Here is a 25,881-nt window from a genome sequence, read left to right as displayed (position 1 = left end):
GTATTTTTCGGTTCTAAAATTTCCACTCAGTTCTTTTTTATAGCTTCTGTTCTCTGCTGAGAATTTCTGTATTTGCATTTGTTTCAAGCGTATTCACCCTTCTTTCATGGGACGTGCTTATAAGGACTGCTTTAAAGTCTTTATCTATGAATGATAGCATCTGGGTCATCTGGGGGCTGCTATTTTTAATTGTCTTTTCCCTTGTTCATTGTTGGGCTTTTCCTGTTTCATTGTATTTCAAGGAATTTTGGATTGTGTGCTGCACATTTTGAATATTATATTATGAAACTTTGGGTCCTGTTAAAATCCTCTGAAGAATACAAAATTTTGTTTGTTTTTTTAATCTGAAAATCAGCCGAGTTAGGCTGAAGCCTCAGATCCCAACCCGACCTCTGAGCTGTAGTTCCGACATCAAAGCCTGTGAAACGTTGTTTGGATCCACCTTGAATGCGCACTCTCCCAGGGCCAGTCTGTCCACTGTCTACACTGTCATTGAGTTCTCACAGCCTGTGATAAGCTATTTGGGGTTAGTTCCATGTACGTGCAGCTCAGGAGTGGGCCCAGGACTTCAAACACGACTTATGGGATCCTCTTCTCGAGACCCCTCCCCTCTGTGAGGTCCTCCCTGCCTTCCAGCTCCCAGGGGCTCCTTCACCTGGTCCTTTGGTTAGAAGCCTGAGGCTTTGGCCTCCCTGTGCTGTTACGCGTCTCCCGTGACTGGTGGACATGCAGGATGCAGTGGTGAGAGGAACAAGAGAGAAAAGAATAACAGGAAGTCCCCCTCCTCCCGTGCTTTGGCCACAGGGACCCCCTTTCCCAGTTTCTCTTTCCACAGAGATTTTTCTTCTCTCAGTTTTAGGTGCCCACCTGGCTGCTGTTGCTGCTGCCCCACTCAGCTCTGAGGCTGGGGTTTGCCTTGGGGTGGGGCTGGGAAAGGGATTTTAAAAAATGTAAAACAGCATTCCTTTCACTCTCCGTCCCAAAGGGGCCTCCTCTCCTGGCCTCCCATCAAAAAGAGAGTGTTTCTTTTGGAGCTTTTCCTGTTGACACCTGCTGCGCAGTTCCGGGGTTTGGGCTACCTCAGTCTAGGCGGGAAAATGTGTGAGGAAAAAAGAAATCAGGAGACTTACCACCACCATCTTCATCTTCGAGATTTGTTGTCATTGTTGGTTTTTATTTCATGGTTTAATTTTCCTCCCAATTTGCCTGCTACTATTTACTTTTCAGAGTCCTCATATAGCTGCTTAATATATTCTGTCCAGAGTTTTTAATTATAGTCAGTGGAAGAAATAGAGTGTAGTATAACGATTCCTTCTTAACCCAAACCAGATGCCTTCCTTGGTTTTTGATCTTGGTATCTAATTTAAAAACTTTAGGGGCTGGCACTGTGGCCGAGTCATTAGGTTCACTCGCTCTGCTTCGGTGGCCCAGGGTTTCGCTGGTTTGGATCCTGGGCACGGACATGGCACAGCTCATCAAACCATGCTGAGGTGGCATCCCCCATGCCACAACTAGAAGGACCCACAACTAAAAATACACGACTATGTACCAGGGGGGCTTTGGGGAGAAGAAGAAGGAAAAAAAAAAAAAGGAAGATTGGCAACAGGTGTTAGCTCGGGGCCAATCTTTAAAAAAAAAAGAAAACTTTCGGTCTGTCTATCATCTGTGTTTGGGATGCTAACTGGAGACCTCTGCTTCAGCAACACAACATTTGAAATTATGCTTTTTCCTTTAAATATTCAAATTCTTCAGCAAAGGTTCTTTGTAGCTAGTTTTTCTGTGCGAAAAGAGAGCGGAATACAAATGTATTCTTTCTCTGGTCAGAGCCAGCCCCCAAACTTGTGATAATGAGACTAGTGATTATAATTATTTTAGTAGAAATAATAATAATTCTTAGTAAAGAGCATGAGTCTGGAGCGAGGCTGCCTGTGTTCAGATTCCAGCTCTGCCTCTTACTGGCTGTGTAACCTTCACCCTGAATGACCCGGCCTTTCTGAGCCTCAGTCTCCTCACCTATTCAATGGGAATAATCATAGTATCTGCTTCTGAGGTAGTTGTGAGTATTCCACGAATTCCTATGTGTGGAGAGCTGAGAAGGGGCCTGGCGCAAAGGAAGAGGCACCGAGCGTGGGCTTGACTAAACTCTGATGGCTAGCGGGCGGCAGGCGCTTCACCTGCAGACCGAGCCGGCTGCTCTCCCCTGTTCAGATAAGGCAGCTGAGGCCCAGAGAGGCGAATGGCTGCTGGAGTCCATCTGGCCTGCAGATCTCGAAATTAGGGGGGCGTGGGTGCCTGGGCACAGGCTCAGGGACGTTGGCTGGTGATAATTGGAGAGCGGCAGCGGCGAAGCTCCAAACATCACCTGGTCTGAGCCAGAAGAGATGCAACCCAGGGGAATGAGGGATAAAAAATCAGCCTGAAGAGAAAGGCAACAGAAATAGATGGGGAAGCCTGGTAATTGGCCCAAACAAGGAGAGAGCAATATTTTACCGATAGTAAAACAGCCCGTTTCCCTGGCAGCCAGCTCAGCAGTCCAGCTGTGTGTGCTTCAATGACAACAGCTGCTCCTGAGGCCTGCCAGGCCCAGTGTGCCCATCAGTCCTGGCCTGGGAGCCACGTGGAGCTCCCAGGGCAGCCTGGCCAGGCGTGGTGGGTGCACCACCGGGTGGGCCCCTGCACCTGTGGCCCCAGTTCGTCATGAACACCACGTATGGAGATGATTTGATGAACTCGCTGTGTGACCTTGAGTGAGCCCCTCCCCTCGCTGGGCCTGGGATTCCCCGTCTATAAGAGGAAGGGCTGGGTCAGCGGAGTGTACCCCTGGGGGTTCCAGGGACTTTGCAGTGGCCGTCAGGCCCCCGTCTATCTGCCTGTGATCAAACAGCCCCACACCTCTGCTCCAGGCTGCCTTTCCCTGGAGGCAGGGGGCCGGACAGCCTGGCCCCACCAGTCTCCCAGCCCCAGGACATATGGACTCCCCACAGCCTGCTGCCTCTTACACGCATCTGAGGTTGGCATCAGCCATTCGACACCCAGTGGCGACTCTGCCTTGACCTGCATCAGAGATCATTAAGGCATAGCTCCAACTCTGAAGAGGACTGTAGGGGTGAGTGTGGGGAGGCTGGCGGGTACCAGGTGCCCCAGCTCAGCCCTGCATTCATAGACTCCCTGCAATGCCAGCGATGAAAGGGCAGGGGGAGAGGAAGTGGGATGCCCGCTGGGGTGGTGGGTGGGCTTCTGGCAGCCCTGCGGGTAGCACCTGGGCATCGCCATTCTCAGAAGCCGCATTGTTGCCTGGCAGCGTCAGAGGCTGCCTTGGTGCGGGGAGGGGCAGCTGCTACGCTGCGGAGGCTGTACTGGGGCAGGAGCTGGCAGAAAGCCGCCTTCCTCCTTCACTGGAACTCCTCCGGCCTTTCCTAAGAGCCCACTAGGTACCAGGTCTGGGGAGTCACGGAGAGATGCCCACTCGGTACCCCCAGGCTCACAGCGGAGTGGAGAAGCAGGGTCAGCTGGAATAGAGGGACAAGCGCAGAGCCACCAAGCTCAGGGAGGAAGGAGAGATGCCTATGATAGGGTCTCCCCTCGCTCACTGCCATCTTCCAAAGCCAGCTGGGCACGTCCCCGTGATGCCAAGCCACTGGCAGTGACAAGGGCTTCAGCCCCTGCTGCAGCTGCTAGGCTGGAAAAGTATGAGCACGTGGGAAACATGGTCCTTACGAATAGATGAATCCCCCTACACGGCTTAGGCTTCAAGCATCTGGGGGCGGTGTGGGCTGGAGAGCATCTGCCGTGGCATATTGATGTGACGGCAGTGACGTAATCTTTTTCCCCCCCCCGTGCTGTGCTCTACACTTCCCAAAGTGCTTTCATATCCCCCGCCTGCAAGCCAGCCCAGAGGAGTGTGAGAAAGAGCTCATCCTTGCCAGACTCGGTACTGATGGTGTTTACCAGGGGGAGGGGGACGTGCCTGACGAAGAGTGTGTGAGGATGTGTGCACGTGTGTCCGTGTGACTCTGTGTGGTTAGTCATCAGCCCCCAGCCCGCAGCCCCCAGCAGAGCGCCCAGCACGTCGGAAGTGCTCAGTGGTTGCTTGTCAAATGAATAAGTGAATGAATGCCTGAATGCGTGCTTCTGTGTGTGCTGGGGAGGGGCTGCTGATAAGTTACAGGCTGATTCAGAAGAGGGCTTCTGGGAGAAATGTCAAGAAACTGAATTTCCTGTGTGAGAAATTTCAGGGGAAAAAATGGCTCCAATTAATTAGAAAAGATAGTCCCTACAAAATTGGCCACTGCTAAAAACTAGCAAAAAATACCCAGTGCTCACAAGCTGAAGTTGCTCTGATTGAAGACGAAATTAAGACATCTTTACAGAGAACAATTTGGCAACTGTAATCAAAAGCCTTAAAAACTTAGGTGTTTTGGGGGCCGGCCCATGGCCGAGTGGTTAAGTTCGCGTCCTCCACTGCAGGCGGCCCAGTGTTTCCTCAGCTCGAATCCTGGGCACGGACATGGCACCACTTGTCAAGCCACACTGAGGCAGCGTCCCACATGCCACGGCTGGAGGGACCCACAGCTAAGAATATACAACTATGTACCAGGGAGCTTTGGGGAAAAAAAGGAAAAAGATAAAATCTTTAAAAAAAAAAAAAAAAACTTAGGTGTTTTGTATTTGTTTATTCAGCAATTATTTGTGAAGATTCTATTATGTGCCAGTCATGGTGGGAGCTACCAAGTATACAGTGGTGATCAAAACAGACATAATTCTTGCCCTCAGGGAGCTTACTTTCTAGAGGGGAAGATACAAATTGATAAAATTATCTCATAAACATATAATTACACATTGCAACAAATGGTTTGAAGGAAAAGTATAGAATGCTACAAGACAGGATAACAGTAGGGTGGACCCTAATTAGATGGGAGTGATCAGGAGGCTTGTCTAGAGGAGAAACATTTAATACAGGTACAATCAGAGACCTGAAGGATGAGTAGATGTTGCCAGGTAATGAATGGGGAAGACAAGCATTTGCGATGTAGAGAACAGCATGTGCAAAGGCCCTCAGGCAGAAAAGAACTTGGTTTTCTTGAGGAACTCACTGAAGGCCAGTATGGCTGGCATGCATTGAGTGACAGAAACAGCGGAAGGCGATGGGGCTGGAGGGGCCAGATCGTATAGGGCCTTGTAGGCCACGTCACAGCATTTGGATTTTATCCTAAGTATAGTGGACAGTCACTGGAAAGTTTTATGCAGGGAAGTGGTGACCTCATCCACTTAGAGTGGAGGCTGAATTGGAGGGGGCTGACGGTGGAAGAGGGTAGATGAATTAGGAGACCTGCATAGACAGGGAAGGAGATGATGATGGCTGGACCAGGCGAGATCTCAGGGGTGGTGTGGAAAAGAAGGCAGCTTTGGGATATGGCATTCAGGTATGGAGTGGGTATGGGGGAGAGGGCGCAGTCCCAGGGACGCTGAGGACTATGCAGTGGGCGGGAAGGGAGGAAGGACGTGTCAGGGAGTGAGACGTTTAAGTGAGTGATACTGGAGGTGGGACAAGCGATGGTGATGACTGATCCTCAGTGTGGACAAGGGACTTGGTGGCTGAGGTGGGATGTGGGAGCAAGGTCACTGGCAACCAGGAAGTCAAGGATCTGAGAGGCTGGGGAGTGGACTGGTCATCCACACAGCTGGAGAAATCCCCACAGATGAGTCGTAATAGCAAACAGTTGTAAATAACCAAAATGCCCAACTCTTAAGGGTGGCTGAGTCTGTCGTGGTATAGCTACTGTGCAGAAGATTTCGTAAGCACTAAACACGTGGGTGGTACCGGGGCGGCGTGTTTCTGCTCTATGGTTATTGAGGGGAGAACTTCCCCACCATCAGGAATTGCGGACTCCTTTGGGCTAAACCTTATTTACTATTTTTTAAAACACTTTTTATTGAAGTATAAGGTAGAAATACAACAGGAAAGTACACCCACCGCAAGTGGACAGACAGCTCAGTGAGCTTTGACCGTGCAGCCAGCCCTCAGATCAAGAAATACACTCCCCCCCCCCCCCCGCCCCACTGTCTTCCCCTCCTACAAAGCTCTGTAGATGTAAGCCACTATCCGACGGTGACTGCTTTGCCTTAAATCTTATTTGATTTGTAATTTACAATTTTTAAATAATGTATACAAATGTTACATAATTATTTCCTCCTTGAAGACAAAGGGGAATTTGACCAAGAATCTCTCAGAACTATAAAATATTTTTTAAAAGTGGTTAAAATTATGTGTTTTAAAGAAAAGAAGGGCCGGTCTGGTGGTACAGCGGTTAAGTTCGCACGTTCCGCTTCTTGGTGGCCCAGGGTTCACTGGTTTGGATCCCGGGTGCAGACATGGCACTACTTGGTGCACCATGCTGTGGTAGGCGTCCCACATATAAAGGAGAGGAAGATGGGCACAGATGTTAGCTCAGGGCCAGTCTTCCTCAGCAAAAAGCGGAGGACTGGCAGTACTTAGCTCAGGGCTAATCTTTCTCAAAAAAAAAAAAAGAAAAGAAGAGTGGGAAAGGGTGGGGTTTTGATTCATTCTCTTTTCGAGAGTCTCTGCAATGAATGTGTATTATTATTATTGTGAGGAAGGCTGTCACTGTGCTAACATCTGTGCCTATCTTCCTCTACTTTGTACGTGGGACACCACCACAGCATGGCTTGATGAGCGGTATGTAGGTCCGTGCCCAGGGTCTGAACCTACAGACCCCGGGGTGCCAAAGTGGAGCGTGTGAACTTAACCACGATGCCACCAGGTCAGCCCCGATGAGTGTGTATTATTTTGGAAAGAAGCCACTAAGTTAAAGAATCAGAGCCTTCACTTTCCTCACGCCAGTCTTTGTGGGAAGGACTTGGGGACGAAGCTCGGCCCGACAAACCCGTCTTCTGAGCCCTGCCGTGTTGGTTTTGCTTTTCTGCACTCGTGCAGTCTGGTGACCCCAGGAGAGTGAGTCGGCCCCACTGCTGTCTGAGGCTGGTGCTCACCCCAGGTTGAGAGCGGAGGGGGCTAGGAGGGCACTGCTGGCATCCCCTTGGCTCCGTTGACGGGCCCTCCCTCCACCCAGCTCCAGGAATCCCCTGGGGCATCTCTGGGGGCCTCACACCTGTCCTTCCTGCCTTCCCACAGGTGGAAAAACTTGTGAAATATTTGGATCCCAACCACCTGGGGAGAATCAACTTCAAGGACTTTTGCCGAGGGGTGTTCGCCATGAAAGGTGAGGTCTTCTTGGTGGGGAGGGTCTTAGGGGCTCTCAGGATCCTGTTCAGCTGGGGACGCTGCATGACTTGGGTTTCAGCTCCGACTCCTCCCTCTGGGGGTCCCAGGAGCCTGGGATGGGTTCCAGAAGTGGGCTCCGCCCCGGCTCCCCACTCGGGCCGAGGGGCAGAGTCTTGGGCTCCCGCAGCTGCCCCAGCCATGGAGGTGTTGGGTGTCTCTGAACCTCTGCCGTGGAGTCCGCCACCCAGAGCCAGGCGTGCTGGACAGCGCGACGGTCCTCTCTGCCCTCCCCGCGTCTGTCCCCCTCTGCTTGCTTTCCTCTCGCTCTCCCTCGTCTCCTGAAGGACGTCCTGTCCCTCTAGGATGACCCGGCTCCTGAGAGGTTCCCCAGGAAACTTTAAAACCGGGACACTTCTGGGCAAACCTGGGCACCCTCCCCCCCACCTTCCAAGCTTCCTTCCTTTGTTCCCTACCTTCTGTCCTCCTCTAAGCTCCCCTAAGTCCTTCCTTTCCTCTCTGTCCCCCGCTTTAAGGGGACAATATACAATCCCTCTCTGTTGTCCCCTATCACAACCCAGTTGTGAGAGACCCCCAGGAACCCGAGGGTGACCCCTCTTGCTCACCACTCAACTGTTTGTCTCAAGAAAGTGGCTTAGGTCTCCCCTTGGCCCTGGAGAGGACAGTTTACGTCCTGAGGTACGTCCCGTGACCTGGGAGGGAAGCCGTGTCTGCTGTCAGAGTGGGTCAGGTCCACATGGATCCTCTGTGGGGTTCGTCAGAGCCCTGGGAGGGGGGTAAGGAAGCAGTTACCACACTAGAAGTGAGAGGGGAAGAGAAAGGGGGCCGCACCCAGCAGGCCCCCAGGAAAGCTTTCTTTTTTCTTTTTTTGAGGAAGATTAGCCCTGAGCTAACTACTGCCAATCCTCTTCTTTTTGCTGAGGAAGACTGGCCCTAAGCTAACATCCGTGCCCATCTTCATCTACGTTATGTGTGGGACGCCACCACAGCATGGCTTGCCAAGTGGTGCCATGTCCACGCCCAGGATCCAAATGGGCGAACCCTGGGCTGCCAAAGCGGAACGTGCGCACTTAACCACTGCACCTTCGGGCCGGCCCCCTGGGAAAGGTTTCTGAATGCAGTTGTTTGACTCTCCAGGGCCACCATAACTGTCCCTGTCATGGGCCTATGCCAGGCACTGCGCAGGTTTGACCTCCTGTGTCTGACATGATGTGGAGGCATTTGCTCAGGGACTGGGGAGGGAGGCCACCTGTGTAAGTGAGTCCCCCTGTCTCCTAAGGTGAGGGGGGGCCCTATCCTAGATTTTCTGGAGTTTGCAGGGCTGAGGAGGGCCTCAGCCTCAGGGGTATGGGTGCATTGGAGTCCCTGTGAGGCAGGCAGGGATTGTTGTCTTCTAGCCCTTCCTCCAGGAAGGCCTCCTTGATTCCCTTTGCCCCCAGCCCGCCCTGGGCATTTAGGAGTCCCTTTTCCGTATGTTCCCTGTTGGAGAGAGTCTCGGTAGGAGAACATCTGGAGGGCGAGGACCTGTGTCAGCCTCATCCGCAGAGCCCTGGACTGGCCTCTCCAGCGCCTGCGTGCTCCATCTCACCTTTGAACCATCAGCTGGCTGCCCCCGGCAGCTTTTCCTGCCCCGGGCCCAGCCATCAGGAGCGAAGCTGCCATGCTGGGCTGAGGCTCTGACGCACCGTCTGTCTGTCTGTCCACAGGCTGTGAGGAGCTACTGAAGGACGTGCTGTCCGTGGAGAGCGCCGGGACGCTGCCCTGTGCACCCGAGATCCCAGACTGCGTGGAGCAGGTAAGAGGGGTCGGCTGCAGGCAGCCCCTCCTCTGCAGGGATGGGGACAGCCCTGCGGCCCACCCTGTCCTGGTCTTCCTGCCTTTGCTCCCCCTTTTGGTGTCTGGCAGGCCCCAGAGCCCCGTCTGAGGACCCTCTGGCTGCAAAGTCAAGAGATAGTCTTTGGAACCAGAGCTGCAAAGCCCCTTGGGAAGCCACAGCAGAGAGTGTGGGAGCTGAGGGTCCTCACAGAAGACCTTGACTCCCCCTCTATGATCCCAAGGAGAAACTGAGCCCAGAGAGGGAAAGTGACAGGCTTTAGGTCAACAGCAGGCAAGAATACAATTTTTTTTCCTCCTGTGCCATAACCCACTGAGCCAACAGATCTGGGTGTGTTTTTTTCCAAAACAACGACCAGTTCCCCAATGCCCCAATTCTCCAGCATCATTGCGGTGTCCTGCAATTCAGTTCAGTTTTGACACTAACCACCCAGAGTTAGTTCAGACCCCAGGATCGAGGACTCAGTGCCATAAGACTGCCCGCACTTGGGGGCAGACGCAAATGGGATGCCCAGGCTACCTGCACTTCTGCCAGGCCCACTGCAAATGTGGGGATTCCCGCGACCCGCCCCCAGGTTCAATAATTCACTAGAACAGTGCAGAGAATTCAGGAGAATATTTGCAATTATTGGTTTATTATAAAGGATACAAGTCAAGAACAGCCGAATGGGAAGGCTGCATGGAGCTAAGTGGGGGCAGGGGGTTGGCACAGAGACCCCGAGTCCTTTCCAGGGGCCCGGCCTTCCCAGCGCAGCAGTGTGCTTCCAGCCCTGAAGCTCTCCATCTCTTTGTTCAAGAGTTTTTATAACCAGGGGCCAACCTGGTGGCGCAGCGCTTAAATGCGCATGTTCCGCCTCGGCCGCCCTGGGTTCACTGGTTCGATCCCGGGTGTGGACATGGCACCGTTTGGCAAGCCATGCTGTGGTAGGCGTCCCACATAGAAAGTAGAGGAAGATGGGCATAGATGTTAGCTCAGGGCCAGGCTTCCTCAGCAAAAAGAGGAGGATTGGCAGCAGATGTTAGCTCAGGGCTAATCTTTCTCAAAAACAAACAAAAACAAAAAACTAGTAAAAAAAAAAAAACAAGATTTAAAAAAAAAGAGTTTTTATAACCAATCTCCAGCCCCTCTCTCCTCCTGGAGGTGAGGGTGGGTGGGGCTGGAAGTTCCCCCCTTCTAATCACTGTTTGGTTTTCTGGTGACCCGCCCCATCTTGGTCTCTGGCGTCCCTACCCTGAGTCACCTCATTAGCATGAACTCAGGTGTGTCTGGAAGAGGCCCCCTTAAATAACAAGTGGCGCTCCCATCGCTCGGGACATTCTAAGAGCTCAGGGCCAGGAACTGGACAGAGAGCATGGTCCCCATGGCTCTGCTTCACTGTTGTCATCAGCTAATGGTTTCTTTGTTATAAAACTTTGAACTATTTTTCCAAACACTTGCAGCTTCATCCTACAGAGAAAAACAGGTTAAGATGTGTATTGACCGTCTCTGAGGTCCCTTCTGGCCCAGACACCCCAGAGCTAGAGACGGATGATCTTGGTTTCCCTTCTGGGCCAGCTCCAGAACCTCTCCTCCACCTCTGGTTGGTGTCCCATCTGGACCCCAAACCTGAGCTTCTTCTATATCTGAAGGAGGCCCAGGACTGCAGAGGTCACTTTGGCCAATGGCACCCCTCTTGGGATCCCGCTGGGTGGTGGGCTCAGGGCTGGGATTGGGTGAGGGGGAGTCCGTACAGAGGCCGTGATGCTGAGGGCTGCCCAGAAAAACAGTGTTGGAGAAGGCCAAGGCTCAAAGGTGGCAGAGACCAAAGCCAGCCCTAGGTGTGGGGCCAGGACCTCCAAGGTCAGGTCAGGTGGCTTCCCTTCAGGATGCTGTGCCCGAAACCAGGGCCCTCAGGGATGGGTGAAGAGAGCAGGGCTCCCGGCAGGCACGGCGGCCAGCAGGAGGGCTCCAGGCCTGCCTTGACGGGTCTAGCGGATGTGCGGTGAATGTGCATTTGGGGCCAACTAATGGGACCAGGACCAGAGCGGAGGACCCCGAATGTGGGGCAGACACTGAGTGCCCCCAGAGTTTTTTGGAGTGGGCCTCTTGGGGCTTGCTGACCAGGGAGAAGTGAGGAGGTGGGCCGAGGGGTCATTCAGAGCTGGGTCCGTACCCCACCAGGGCCACTGACTAACCATGCAAACCGGGGCAAGTTACTCTCAACCTCTCCGAGCCTCAGTTTGCTCAGCTGTAAAAGAGGGCTTATGATGGTGGTGTAGACGACACGGGAAAATTCGGAGAGAAAACAGACAGCTAATCCAGGAGAACGCCCTTCCTCCTGGTGCTGTGTCTCGGAGATGAGGATGAGAAAGCGGTGCTGAAGTTGTAGTTTCCATCTTTCATTTCACCCTCGGATACTGGTGTTTCCAAATTCCATCAACGTAAAGGCCTGCCGGCGAGGAGCCAGGGCTGGGGCTTCCCCACCAGGGGTACCCGGGGAGGGGTCGTGTTCCTGCAGCCGCGGCCGGCTTTCGTGGCCCCCACACTGCGCCGTCCACACTGGTGGGTGGAGAAAAGGTGAGAAATGAGCACGGAAGAGTTGGCCTCCAAGAGGGTCATCTTTTTAAAGCAATATTGTTTTTCCGAAATACAGAATCTAGAGGTTATAGAAAAGCAGAAAGATCCTGTCAGTGGAATCTCAGCACCACAGTGCTCTCCTCATTTTCTCTCTCTCGGAAATTTGCACACCCTAGGTTTTCATTGCTTTCAGTTGAAGCCACTCCCGGGTGAACCATTTTGTGCCCTCCACGTAGGTCTGTCCCTTGCAGGTGTTCCGGTTGGCAGGAGCCTGGGGAGATGGCCATTGACCACGGACACAGCCGGCGGCCTTGTTCGTGAGCACCCGGCAGGGAGCTTGGTTGACCTGGGCTCTGTTCCTCACTGTGGGCTCCTGAGTGCTGGGAGGAGGCTGACAGGGGACAGTTCTAAGACCAGCCTGCTGGGGTCGGGGGTTCCTGGGCCCTGTGATGTAAGGAATCCCCTTCCTGGCTGAGGGTCCTGTAATGGGCAGCTCTGGGCTCCACTTGGCTAAAGGCCAGGAGGGATGCGACCACGAAGGGGGAGCTCAGGGGGCCAGCCCCTTGCAGGTCCTAATCTTGTAGGCCAGGCCCTCAGTGCTCTGCTGTGTCCCAGCTGTCCCCTAGGGGTCAGCTTGAGACCAGCCAAGCCAGTGGGAGCCTGGATCACTACTTGGATTTCCCAGGTGCTGCTGGGGACAAAAGTCAGAGGAGTGGTTTGGGGACCACGCAGGGATGACACACAATGGGACAGCAGGAGCACACCCGTCAGGGCAGGGCAGGGACCTCTGACGTCACCACTTGATAAGAGTCTGGGCGGTGAACAGCTGTGATGGGGCATCCTGAGCACACCTCACCCCTTTCCCAGGCCCCATGAGCCCCACCACCACTGGGGTACAGAGCAGGGGCTCTGGGCCTGCTGTCCAGACTTGCAGGCCAGTGTGAGTCCATCCTGGATAAGTGGCACTTGCACCACACCAGTTCCAGAACTTACTGCATGTCACCCTGCCTGTGTCCTCAGAGCCTGGGATGCCCTGGCACAAAAAGCCTCGTTGAGCTGGTTAGAGGGGGGTGCTGGGTGTGCCTGGTGTCTGTGGACGGGCGTCCCCAGGCTGAGGCCTCAGGGAACACCCTGGGGGCCCTACTTGAGGCTGCCCACTGTCCTCCCTTTTTTGAAGCCCCCAATCCATATGGTGTAGGGGTCTGCATGGGGACAGGGTAGGGGCAGGTGCAGAGAGCCCCACCCTCAGGCCTCAAAGGCCAGGGGGTTGAGATGAAAGCTCACCCCACAGCGCTGTATGATCCTGGGCCCTTGCTCATTCCCTGATGTGGGCTAATTAAGAGGGAACCCATAAATTGAATAGGGCGTCCAGCCATCTGCTTCTATGTACCCGCCATCTCAGCGAATGGTGTCACCATCCAGCCGGTTCCCAAGCTGGAAAGTCATCCCTGATGCCCCCACACATAGCCGGCCTGAGCCCTCCTGTCCCTACTCACCCCCCATCCCTCTCCCACTGCCGCCTACCGGCTCTCCTCGTTGTCCCCAGCCTTTCTCTCTCCAGACCCGCATCCCACAGCTGCCTCAGGATCTTCCTAAGGAGCTGCTCTGACTTTACCACTGCCCTTCTGTGGCCCCTTATCACCAATGGGAGAAAATCCAGCATCAGCTCCTACCCACTTCTCCAGCCTCATCTCTCACCACAGCATATCTCACACCCCAAAATTAGGGACACCCAACTGCTTCTGGTTTTCTGAAAAGGCCATGTTCTCTCTTGCCACTCAGACTTTGAACAAGTTGTCTTTCTCCTGGCATGTTCTCCCACCCACTGTCCCTAAGCTAACTTCCGCTCATCATTTAAAACTTACAAAGGTACCACCTCCTCCAGGAAGCCCTCCCTGGTTCCCTCTGCCCCAGCCCGACCCCCTAGCCTAGAGGATGAACCTGCACTGAGCTTCCTTGGGGCCCTACACCCTCCATCACTGCCTTAACCTCACCCATCAGGACGGCTCCATGTTCCCAGCACAGTGACACCATTTTTGCCTTGTGGCAGGGCTTGGGCTGAGCTCCCCATCACACCCAGCACAGCGCCCAGAGCGAACATCCTTCTCCATGTTCCAGAGAGGGTTTCTCTAAGTATTTTAGGGTTAACTATCTAGGAATGGAATTGCTGTATCAAAGGGTATGCACTTTTATCTTTTAATAGATGTGTCCAAATTTTTCTTCCAAAAAAGATCACACCGATCGTGTCATCCACCAGTACATGAGAGTGCCCATTTCCCCCTTTGCCCACCCTGGAAGCTCTCCATCTCCCTGCAGGTCTCCCCTCCGTGCCTCTCCTTCCCTTCTCCTACTCGCCAATCTGGCGGAGAAAACTCATTCTCATGTCATTTGTGTTGCCATGTGCTAGAGAAGCAGACCGTCTTTCCTTTGGATTTCTTCTTTTGTGAATTCCCTATTCATATTCTTTGCCCATTTTCCATTGGGTGTTTTGTCTTTGCCTTATTGATTTATAAGAAATCTATATTTATTCTGTCAGTCTTTATGCATTTTTCTTGTATTTTAATCTTGTTTTTGGTGTCTTTTATTGTACAGAATTTTAAAATTCTAGTGTAATCATTATCAAGCTTTTTACTTTTTGTGTATTTTGTGCCTTCTTTACCTCAAAGGTTATACACATATACTCCTTTTTTTTTTCTTCAGATACTTAGAAAAAAAATGTTTATGCTTAGCTCTTTCATCCACCTGGAGCGTGTTTTTGGTTTTGGTGTGGATAGTATCTGGTACTATTATCTTCCAAATGTTGCCGGCTGTTCAAGTTCCTCCTGTTGAATCGTTCCTCTTTCTCCACTCATTTGAAAATTCACCTGTTTGTGGTATGCATATTTTCCTTAAAAAATGGGTCTCTTTCTGGACTCTGGTCTGTTATATTGGTCTACTTTTCAACCTATTTCTAATCCAAAAACACAGTGTCAGTTATTCTTGCTTGATAGTTCTATATCTGATAGAGAAAGCCCCCTCATCATTCTTTATTTTAAAATATATTTTTTTGTTATTCTTGCATATTTTCTCTTCCAGAATACTCTCTTTTTTTGGTCAAATTCTATTAAAAATCCTGCTAGAGATTTTGTTCGAAATTTGTGCATCAGTGGAAGGGAACTGACTTTTTTACAATACTGAGTTCTCTCATCCAGGAACATAGTATATCGCTTCATTTATTCTGGCCTTCTTTTCTGCCCTTCAGGAAAGAATTGATTTTCTCAAATGGATTTTGCACATTTCTTGGTAGGGTGACTTTCTTTTAGAGTTTCTATTGCTGTGATGTGTGGGATCTTTTTGCCATAATGTTTTCTAATTGGTTCTGGCTAGTGTATAGCACAGCTTTTCATTTTTGCTGCTGTTCTTGTCCTGATCACCTTTATTAAACTCCTTTATTAGTTCTAATAGTTTATTTACATACTATTTTCCAACCTCTGCTTAATCTGTATAATAATGTAGCCATTTTATTTTTCTGCATAAATCTTAATAGCTACGTAATATTTCATCACACGAAGACAATTAAATTGATTTACCAATTCCTTATTGTTGAGCATATCTATGTTTTCATCTAATTTGGGGGCTTAACAAAAGCAACGTAATAATCATTCTTGTAGCTAAATCGTTCTCCACAGTAGCAATCTTTGTTTTAGAGTAAGTCAGAGGTTGGCAAGTTACAGTTCCCATGGGCCAGATCTAGCAGCCTGTTTCTTTCTTTCTTTTTTTTTTTTTTTGAGGAAGATTAGCCCTGAGCTAACATCTGCTGCCAATCCTCCTCTTCTTGCTGAGGAAGACTGGCCCTGAGCTAACATCCATGCCCATCTTCCTCTACTTTCTATGTGGGACGCCTACCACAGCATGGCTTGACAAGCAGCGCCATGTCCATGCCTGGGATCCGAACCAGCAAACCCTGGGCCGCTGAAGTGGAACATGCACACTTAACTGCTGCACCACCGGGCTGGCCCTCAGCCTGTTTCTGTAAATAAGTTTTATCGGAACACAGCCGTGCCCATTTGCTCACCTCCCGTCTATGGCTGCTTGCACACTACAGTGGCAGAGTTGAGTGGCTGCCACAGCGTTGTGTGGCCCGCAAAGCCTAAGAAATTTTTTCTCTCCCTTTACAGGGAAAGTTTTCCAACCTTTGGGGTAAATTCTGATAGGTGGAAACTGTTTTATCAAAAAGATGCAAATCTTAACATCTCTAATACATCTGCCCGGTTCCTTTCCAGAGAATTTGTCTCAACTATTCTCCCGTCAGGATTATGTCAGATTCCTACCACCCTTTTGCTATTGGGTGTTAGTGATTTCTCAAATCTTTCTAATTTGAGAGGCTAAAGTTAGGATTGCTCTTTGGTTGAATGTCTTGAATTACGTTTATTGGTCACTGGGAGTTCTCTCGTCATGAATTGCCTGCCCACATTCTTCATCCTAGTTTCTATGGTTGTATCCATATTCATTGATTTATAAAGAACTAAAAATATAACTTTTGACATACATTACAAATATTTTTTCAACTTGTCATTTATTTCTAACTGTGACAGCAAATAAAAAAATTTTATAGCCAACTCATCAGTCTTTTCCATTATGGCTTCGGCCTTTGGTGTAACTCTTAGAAAAGCTTTCCAACCTGAGGTTGTGAAACTATTCTATTTTTCTATTTTACATTTTCAGTTTTTATGTTTAAGCTTTGGTCCACAGAATGAATTTTCCTTTTTTCTCGGCAGCCCCTCTTGCCCTCCCTCGTACCCACCTCGCCTGACAGGAACCAGGAGCTTTTTGCGAGACTGTGCTTAAGCTGTTGCCTGATGGCAAAGCACATGGGCTTTTCTCGCAACCCAGACTTCAGCCTGAGCCCAAACTGGCTCTTTCGCTCATGTGTGGAAGGACCTTTGCCAAACCCCAGTTTTGCCAGAACAGTTGTTAAAAACCTGCCCTGTGCTGCCCTCTCGAGCTGGGCTGGGGGCGCTTTTGGCCTGAAGGTCCGAGTCCACTGTTGCTTAATTTCATCCATTCTGAAGCAAGCGTTGCTAAAACCACTTGTGACAATGGCACTTTTATATTCTAAAAATACTTTTTCTGACAAACAGCGCTCTGCTTCAGCTGTACTGGTGGAGGTGTGGGGGGTGGCGCCGTGCTCGCGCTGGCGTTTCACACTCGGGGAGGAGCCTTGCTTGATCCTCTCTGGTTATATATGGCCCCAGGTTTTTTTCTGTGTTCCAACACCTCCATAAAGAAAGAATAATTTACTTATCCCAAGCCTCAGCATTTCCCTGAGAATAAAAAGGTCCTTGCTCCATATCTTTGGGGGGTAGCTGAACTCTGATTAAACCACAAGTGGCTGGGGCAGAAGGAGAGAAGATATAGGAGCCCCTTTTGTTACTTCCCTCACCCTGGTCTGCGCTGTCCCCCACCTCTTCCCCGTGACCATCCCTCCCTTAGGAGGGCCGGGCTGAGCCCCTGCGAGCAGTGACTTCACAGGACAGTGTTGTCCTTCACCTCCTGCCTGATCCAAACCTAACACTCAAGTTCACATGCATCTTTAGAACTTAGGCTCACTGAAGAGGAGCTCGGGCAAACTTTAGAGAGTGGCCACCTGCATCCTGTCTTTGAAAGCTGAGCAGAAGGAAAAAGGTTTGGTTTTATTACCCTGTAGGACATTAACCAATTTTATGTCTAACTTTGCAATCTTGTTTCAGCCTTCTTTCTTTCCTTGACTGTTCCTCCTTTGATCGCTCCTGTTCTCCTTTGAAGCAGCTACCCTAACCTGCTGTTTCCCTCATTAACGAGTGAAGTACATTTTTGACACAGATAACTGTGAGAGAGCACACAGACACACACACTCAGGACAGATGTCAGGTCACACCTACAGTCACATTGGGACAAGTGTTATTCTCAGGAACAGCACAGTCTAAATTAGTGGTTCCCAACCCTGGCTGCACGTTGGAATCATGTAGGGGTTTGGAAGATCCTGGAGCCGAGGTCCCACCCCCCGGAGATTCTAATTTGGTTAGTCTGGGGAGGGCTTCACACAGCTGTTTGAAAAGCTCCCTGGGTAATTCTAATCCACACCCAAAGTTGAAAACCCCGCGTCTAAACCAGGAGTGCTCAAACTTTGCTGCATATTAGAATTACCTGGGAGCTTTTAAGGTGCTGGATGCTCAGCCTGTGCCTCAGGCCGATTAACCCAAAACCTCTAAGGGTGGGACCCAGGCTTCAGCATTTTTTAAAGCCCCTCAGGCGATTCCATGAAGCCATGTCACCCTGTGTACAGTGTTCTGGGCTCTGGCCAGTTCACATCAACTCTTCTTTCCCTAAGGATGCAAAGCAGTGGCCGGCGACCGGGGAAGAGTCTTATACCTTAAAAATGGCTAATGCTTGGCACCGCGTGTGTGCTCAACAGACACTGGCCGCCCTTTTGGCCCAGCCCTGGAGGGCGTCCTCTGGGGAGCGTGGTTTGGGATTGCAGGGCCCTGGCCCCAGGTGTCTCCCCTAGAACCAGGCGCCTGGGTGCTCAGGCATGGAGAGGAGCATTCTTGGAGTCCAGTGAGCCATGACTTTGCTTTTCCAGAGGGGCCCTGCAGGGACCCAAGGGGACTCTGGGTCAGTGGGTCAGGGGCGCCCCATGTGTCGGAGCCTGAACGGGAATCTCATTCGGAAGTCCCTCCTCTGCCACCCGGTCTGGAGCCCTTCTCAGAGCTCAGGTTCCACAGCAGGAGGTGCGAGGATGGAGCGTAGATCACTTTTCCTCAGCAAAGACCTAGCCACTTGACTTGCCCTCCAACTTTTTATTTTGAAAATTTTCACCTTTCAGAAAAGTTGTAAGAGCAGCACAGCGAACACCTATATAAATATCGCCCCAGATCCGCCGATTGTTAACATGTGGCTACGTTTGCTTTCTCTGCACGCGTGTGTGTGTGTGTGTGTACACACTTTTTCTTTTTTGCTGGACCACGTGAAAGTTAGTTGCAGACATTCTGACTCTTCATCCTTAAGTACTTGGCCATTCCTAAGAGCAAGGATATTCTCCTCCGTAACCACAATGCAATTATCACTTGTGGGAAATTTAACATTGACGCAGGATATTATTGTCATCTGACATAAACTCCATAGTCAGGTTTTCCCAGTGTTTTTAATAGCTTTTCTTTTTGATCTCACACCCAACCGAGGATCACACATTATGTTTGGTTGTCGTGTCTCTTGAGTCTCCTTTTTTCTTTTTTAAAGATTGGCCCTGAGCTAACATCTGTTGCCAATCTTTTTTTTTCTTCTTCTCCCCAAAACCCCCCAGTACGTAGTTGTATATTCTAGTTGTTGGTCCTTCTGGCTGTGCTGTGTGGGATGCCACCTCAGCATGGCCTGGTGAGCAGTGCCATGTCTGTGCCCAGGATCCGAACCAGTGAAACCCTGGGCGGCCAAAGTGGAACGCACAAACTTAACCACTCGGCCACGGGGCCATTCCCTCTTGAGTCTTCTTTAATCTAGAATAGTTTACCAGCCTTTTGTTTCACCCTTAATGACATTGACATTTTTGATGAATTCAAGGCAATTGCTCCAGAGAACGTCCCTCAGTTTGGATTTGCCAGTATTGGTTTTCTAGCCCTTTGGGGTACTACAGTTTAAAACAAATTAAAATGGGGTGAGAAAGAGGTATCCAGGAGGGGAATTCTGTCTGTTTCTCTGCTCCAAAATGCGCTTAAAGCATCTATTATTGGTGCCCACTCAATGGGCCTGTTTTCCCTGCTGCAAAGCAGCCGGGAAGTGGAGTGTGGAGAAGACAGGGAGCACCACGGGGCGGAAGGGCTTGTCTGTGTGGGGCAGAGCGTCCACTCCTTGGCACTTTGTCTCCAGAATTGGGAGGAGGCAGCGGGCTTGGTGCTTGCTGGCTCTTGGGAACATTCCATGGGTGGTGACCCCTGGCTCCTAGGTACATGTGAGGAGACAAGGTAGGTGTTTTTCTCTCCTGAGAGCCAGTCTCAAGAGGGGACTGTAAAACGGGGCTAGTGACAAGAAGCTCAGTGGGTCCTTCCGGGGGTTATCTGAGATGATGCAGGGGAGGGGGTGGTCTAAGCCCCTACAGCGCTGTGGGTGCATCTCAAGGCTCCCAGGCTGAGGGCATTGCAGCATCCTCCAGGCACCGAGGAGCGTAGTCCTGCAGCATCCATTTCACTGCAAGAATCAGGGGAAACATGGTCGAACGTTAAAGCAGACCCAGAACCTAATTCACACACATCTTAAAGATGAGAAGGAAGACTTCGTAAATGGTTTCCCTTTAGAGGCTCCTGCTCCTCCAATGGACCCAGGGCCACCTTCCTAGGCTGTGCGGCCCATTTACGTAAAGTATTACTGTTGTTGCCGTTTTATTGTAGTAAAATAAAAGCAATGTCCGTTTTAATAATAAAAGTGGTCTTGGCTGGGGAGGGAAGGAAACATGGGGAAATTTGGCCCTGGGTCGTCAGGGCCAGGGAGGGGCTCTGTGGACAGGTTCTGGGGTGACATGATTTCGCCTCCTCTAACAGCTGGCCTCAAGGAGGCTCGATGGAACCTCCTTTGTCTGGGGGCTGCTCTGAAACTGCAAGAAACCCTTTTGGCCAGATGCTCCCCAGGCCCTACTAGTCCTCGCCCAGGCTGCTCAGAACCCTGGAAGGTTCCAGTCAGGCGAGCTAAGTACGAGTTCTGCTCGGCCACTTTCTCTGTGTGTCCTTGGGCAAGGTGCTTCACCTCTCTGAGCTTTCTTCATTTCTGCATGTGTAAAATCAGGGTAGTAATGCCTACTGGACAGGATCATGGTGAGAATGAAATGGGATAATGTCTCTATGGGTCCTAAAGAGACGGGTCCCCTAGTCAGTGGTGGCTCCAATTATTGTCTTTTCAGTGCTGCCCAGATCCCTGAGGGCAATCTTCTGAACACAGGTGACATGGAGAAGTCCCTTACCTTTCTGTTCCCAAAGCCACCCACCTGCCTCCAGCTGCGCCCACACACAGCTTCCCCCCTGGGATGGTGGATGACGTGACCCCACTCTCCTCCTGAGCACTGGACCCCCACCTGTCTTGCCTGCTCCAGGATTTGTCCCCACAAAGAGCCGCCTAACCCGCAGGGCCAGTGCCACACCCCTCCCGCATCCATGGAGCTGGTGTAACATACTAAGGCCCATGGAGGGGCAGAGCTGCGCTTGACCCCATCTCCCCCTCTCTCCCCTTTAGCATGTATTTCCTCCAAGTGCTTATCTGAACCCTTTTCTCCTATCCCTTTCCCTCTCTACCCATCCCAAGCGCATCTTGGCTCCTCTGAAGGAGGGAGCACTGCACCCCTTCTCATGGTCCCAGGGACTTCTGTCTTGCCAAATGCAGCTCTCCATTTGCATTTTGCTGGAACTCTCAGTGGGACCTGGCACAGCCAACCTCCCTTCTTGGGACTCATCCTTCCCTTAACCTCTTTGGCTCCCTCCTACCTCTCAGGCTGCTCCTCCTCCACCTCCTCTGCTGGCTTCTCATCCCCGTGACTGCTGTTAAGTGGTGGTCCCAGGTCTCCATGCTCAGCTCTCTGTTCTTCCTCACCTACACTCACTCCGCTGGTGAGCTTGTCAGATCCCAGGGCTCTAAATTCACCATTTCCCTGCCAGATCCCAAGACAGTGTCTCCCCATGGACTTTGCTTTTGGCTCCAGATCCTGTATGGAACCGCCTACGCCCCCCCACCCGCTGCGCTCATATCTACTGGGCATTTCAAACATGTCCGACGCTGAGCCATTTGATCTTGCTCCATCCCCTCAGCCCCTGGGAAGGCTCCCGCATCTCAGTAAATGGCTCCCCCATCCACCTGGTTGCTCAGACCAAGGATCGAGTCACGGTTAATTTCTTCTCTTCCTTCCACATGCAACCCCTCAGCGAGGCCCGTTGTCTTTACCTCCAGGATCTGTCCTGAGGCATCCACTTCTCTCTGCCTCCTCGGTCACACCCTCAGCCCCTCAGAGCCTGACACCATCCCGGACCCGTCGCCTGTATTCTCTCTTGCCCTCCTGTGGTCCATTCCCCACACGATAGCCAGAGTGCTCTGTTCAACTCTTAAATGAGGTCCCGGAACCCCCTTGCTTCAGATGCTCCGTTTGCTCGTCACCTTACTTAGAAGAAAACCTAAACCCTAGCTGCTCACCGTGGCCCGCCAGGTTTCACTTTTGCCTGAATCTTGGACCTCGTGCACTGCCATCTTCCCCATGATCTCCGCTGTTCCCGCTGCACTGGCCTTTTTCTGTTCCTCAAACACCCGAAGCTGGTTTCTTGCTTTGCCTTGCTATTGCTTCTACCTAGAACCCTCGTCCCTCAAATCTTTGCACCCCTGCCCTTGCATCCTTCAAATTTCAGCACAAACAACACCTCCTCAGAGAAGCCTTCCCTGACCACCCATTTCAAAGAAGCCCCTCCATGCCCCGTCCCCAGTCCCTACGAAAACACCCGGCCCATTTCCTTCAGAGTGTTCACCAGCGTTTGCTACAATCTTGATTGTCCCTGTGTGTCCTGTCTGTCTTCCCCGCTGGACTGTAAGCCCCGTGGGTTGAGAACTTGGCCTGTCTCCTTCTCTGCTGTCCCATCTACACTGAGCACCGTGCCTGGCACAGAGAAGCTGTTGGTTCATTTTTACTGCCCAAGTGGATGGATGAATCTCAGTGGTAGGAGGTGAACTCTGTGCCAGGGAGGGTTTCCCCCGACCTGGGAGCAGTTGTACCCCACCAACCCACCCACCCCCAGCTCAAAGGCTGTACAAATCTGTGTAGGGGAGGAAGACATTTCCTCTACCCCCTCTAGATCCTTCTGGCTGGGTTACGAATTAAATTCACATGAGACAGAATAACAGGAGAAAATCAAACAAAGCTTTATACATGTATACATGGGAGAGACTCAGGCAAACTGAGCAACTCACCAAAATGGCGGAGGTTCTCATCTTAAACACCATCTTCAGCTACAGACAAAGGAGGATGTTGGGGGTGTGGTTTGGGGCTTCAAAGGGGAGGAAGGCAATTCATGTGGAAATGGAAAAGCAGGTGTTTGGTAAATAGAACTTTGATAAGAATGGGCTTGACAAAGACCCTCCCAGTCTACCAGATACCCAGAGTTATCTACGGCAATGGCCTGTCCTGGGGACAGGACTTTAATTAATTAATTAATTAATTAATTTTTTAGGAAGACTGGCCCTGAGCTAACACCCATGCCCATCTTCCTCTACTTTATATCTGGAATGCCTGCCACAGCATGGCTAGATAAGCAGTGAGTAGGTCCACACCCAGGATCTGAACCTATGAACCCCCGGCCACCGAAGCAGAGCCTGTGAACTTAACCACTGTGCCACCAGGCTGAGCCCCAGGCCTTTATTTTACATTTCTTTTAGGCAGTTAGGGGGAAGGTCAGAGTTTCTTTCAGAGTCTTTTGTTCTTAAAAATAATCAAGGCAAGGCAAAGAGACAGATTTTGGGGTGGCCGGTTCTGATCCCCCACATCTGCCTCCGTGCTTCCAGGGTCTTAGAAAGGACCTGAAGGGAGGCGGCTGTGTGCTCTGCCTCTGCTCCTGGACTCTTAGATTTTGACGTGCCTGTGAATCCCATGGGGGCTGAGCGAAATGCAGACCCGGATTCAGGAGGCCTGGGGCCGGCCTGCGATTCTGCGTTTCTAACAAGCTCCCAGGTGCTGGGGACGACTTTGGTCAGATCACACCAGCAGAGTTTTCGGTCACTTGTGGGTCCTTCCCCCAGCCCTGACCTTACAAGCCATGGGAAGAGTGGAGTGAGCCTGAGGGCCCCTCCCCGCCTCCTCTCTCCCTCCTCCCTCCACCAGCGGGTGTTGTTTCTGGCAGTCGCTGTCACCTCTGCACGTGATGAGGCCGACAGGTTTCTGGTTTCTGTGTCCGCGTTTCTGCCGCTGTGACAGACAGGACAGATTCTCTGCCAGGAGCTGCTCAGCCACTTGTTTCTGTCGCTGCTCTGTTGTCTCTTGGCGCTCTTGTCATTAAGGCAGGCTCCTCGGGGATGTCGTGTCTGCGGGAAGTCCGGTCACACTCGCAGCCCCGGTCCTGCAGGATGGTACAGCTGAGCTGGCCAGAGATTGGGAGGCGTTGCCATCCAAGCCCAGAGGCCGAGGGGTTTCTGGAGTCGGCATGGGTAGGCATACCTGCCTGGCCCTGGAGGCAAAGGGTTAATTTAAACTTGGGGAGAGCGTGGGCTTTGGGGTCTGGGGGTCCCGGGTGTGTATCATGACCCTGTCACTTACTTGTTGGGCCACCCTGAGCAAATTACTTACCGTCTCTGAGCCTCACTTTCTTCCCTTGCTAACTGGAGGTCGTAAGTGGCGTCTTCCTCACAGGCTTATTGTGAAATGAAACACGAGAATGCACAGAAAGCACCCAGCACGGGGCCCAGAAGATGCTGGGACCTCTCCATTCGTGATGCACAGATGGTGAGACATAGCACGTAGATTGAGTACCTTTTGCCCCAGCGTTGCTGATGAGATGCTGACAGGCGATGCCTGTGTCCCAGGCCTCCTCCGCACCTGCATTGCACAACCCACAGCTGACCTGCCGCTCCTGCACTACCAGGAAATGCAGCCCCCGGGGCATTCCCAAGAATGGGGTTCACCCCTGTGTCAGACCCTGCTCCTAGGGTAGGGAGGGTCTGAAGACTGAACAACACACCTGCTGGGCCTGAGGGAGAATGTTCAAACATGCCATTAGAGGGATAAACAGCTGTTCCCATCCTGCTCGTTGCTACATTCCATTTCCTGACCAGGACGGTGAAAAGGGCTGAGAATAGTGTAAGACGCAGCATAAAGTCTGATTCTTGTGGGGAACTCTCTGTGGGCTCCGTGGGGGTCCCAGGCTTGGTTGATGACTTTCCCCAAGCCTCTTTGATTATCAGCACAGTGCAGATGGGCAGGAGGAACACTGAACAAGTTCCTGCCTCAGTGCCTTGCCTAGCGCCTGCTTTGTACACGCTCGCTGGATCTAGCCGGGCAGAGAGGGCTCCTGTGACTGGGCCAAAAGGACCCCTGAGATGGGTGACGGGCTGGCACCTCTCCCGCCCGGAAGCGTGTCAGGACCTTTATGTGCAGCAGTGAATGTCAGCTTGATGCGGGGTCGGTGAGCCGAGGAGTCGAAAGAAAGATTTCTTAGACTCTTAAGATCTGGCAGTAGTGCTCTTTTATTTAGAGAATAGTGTGGAATAGCATGGGGACAGGACCCATGGGCAGTCAGAGCTGGTGCGTGGGGACAGGACCCACGGCAGTCAGAGCTCCTGCTGCTGCCCCGAGTTGAGGGTTAGGGCTAAATTTAAGGCATAGGTATATGATTCATGTCTTTACAAGACAAAGGAAAGAACATGAAAAAAAGTTAAAATGGTATCAGTGCAGGTGGGGTCTGGTCATTGGGTGATGCCATGACTTTTAGACAAGAATCAAATCGGATTAAGTAAAGGTCAGAAGCCACCACCCTAAATCAGTTACATGAGATTGCCAGACAGCATCCAACTTAGGTTCTTGCCTTCCCCATTAAGAGTTTCTAGGGATAAGGTCATCTCTCTTCTTCTTCCTGGTACAGAGAGGGAGGCACCTTCACAGATAGAGGTTTCCCTTAGAAATGTAAATGTTTCCCAACAAAAGGGCAAACAAATTCCACTCCTTGGAGCCTGAATCTCATCTGTAGTTTTAAAACTAACCAGCCTAAAAATCCTCATCAAGCTGATGCCCGGGAGGCGGTAGCACTCCTCCAGGTGTGCAGCCCTGAATTTGCAGGCGGAGGCTCAGTGACATGGGAGACGGTCGTCTCGTGGACAGACTCAGCCCCATTCCCTTAGATTTTCCATTCCTGGGATCAAGTTCCGTGTTGGGAAGCACTGTTGCATCTTACCTTCTTGCAGAAACCTCTTCACAGACCTACATTGTGTGTTTATTCCGTCGGCTCAGTGTCAGGCAGCCCTGAACAGAATAGTTCAACTTCCTTAAAATCGCTCCTGGAAACCTGATCCGATTTGTACACTTGGAGCCAAGACATTCTTTTTAGGATTTTGCACCAGAAAAAAAGCCTTCCCTGATGAGATGATTTCCTCTCATCAGCTGACGGGGATGGCGGTGTAACGGACCCCTCAGTCTCCCTTTTTTTGTCTTGGGAGTTAGAAAACTTAGAGCGAACGGCGAATCAATAACTTTCACTTTAATTATTGA

General features: G+C 51.4%; 1 protein-coding gene across 3 annotated transcripts in view; it reads left to right on the top strand.

Annotated features, from left to right (window-relative positions):
• RAB11FIP4 (RAB11 family interacting protein 4) overlaps positions 1 to 25,881 on the top strand; it is a 117,583-nt gene that overhangs the window by 27,039 nt on the left and 64,663 nt on the right. For all 3 annotated transcript variants that reach the window (XM_070562616.1, XM_070562615.1, XM_070562617.1), the window contains exons 2-3: positions 7,154 to 7,241; positions 8,968 to 9,056. In XM_070562616.1, coding sequence (XP_070418717.1) covers positions 7,235 to 7,241; positions 8,968 to 9,056 — 96 coding nt within the window. In that variant the 5' untranslated portion in view covers positions 7,154 to 7,234. The remainder of the gene's footprint in view (positions 1 to 7,153; positions 7,242 to 8,967; positions 9,057 to 25,881) is intronic.

The sequence above is a fragment of the Equus przewalskii genome, chromosome 10 (genome assembly GCF_037783145.1).
Source record: "Equus przewalskii isolate Varuska chromosome 10, EquPr2, whole genome shotgun sequence".
Classification (NCBI taxonomy): Eukaryota; Metazoa; Chordata; class Mammalia; order Perissodactyla; family Equidae; genus Equus; species Equus przewalskii.
Note: the sequence above shows the minus strand (reverse complement) of the source record. Positions and strands in the feature narration are given on the sequence as shown.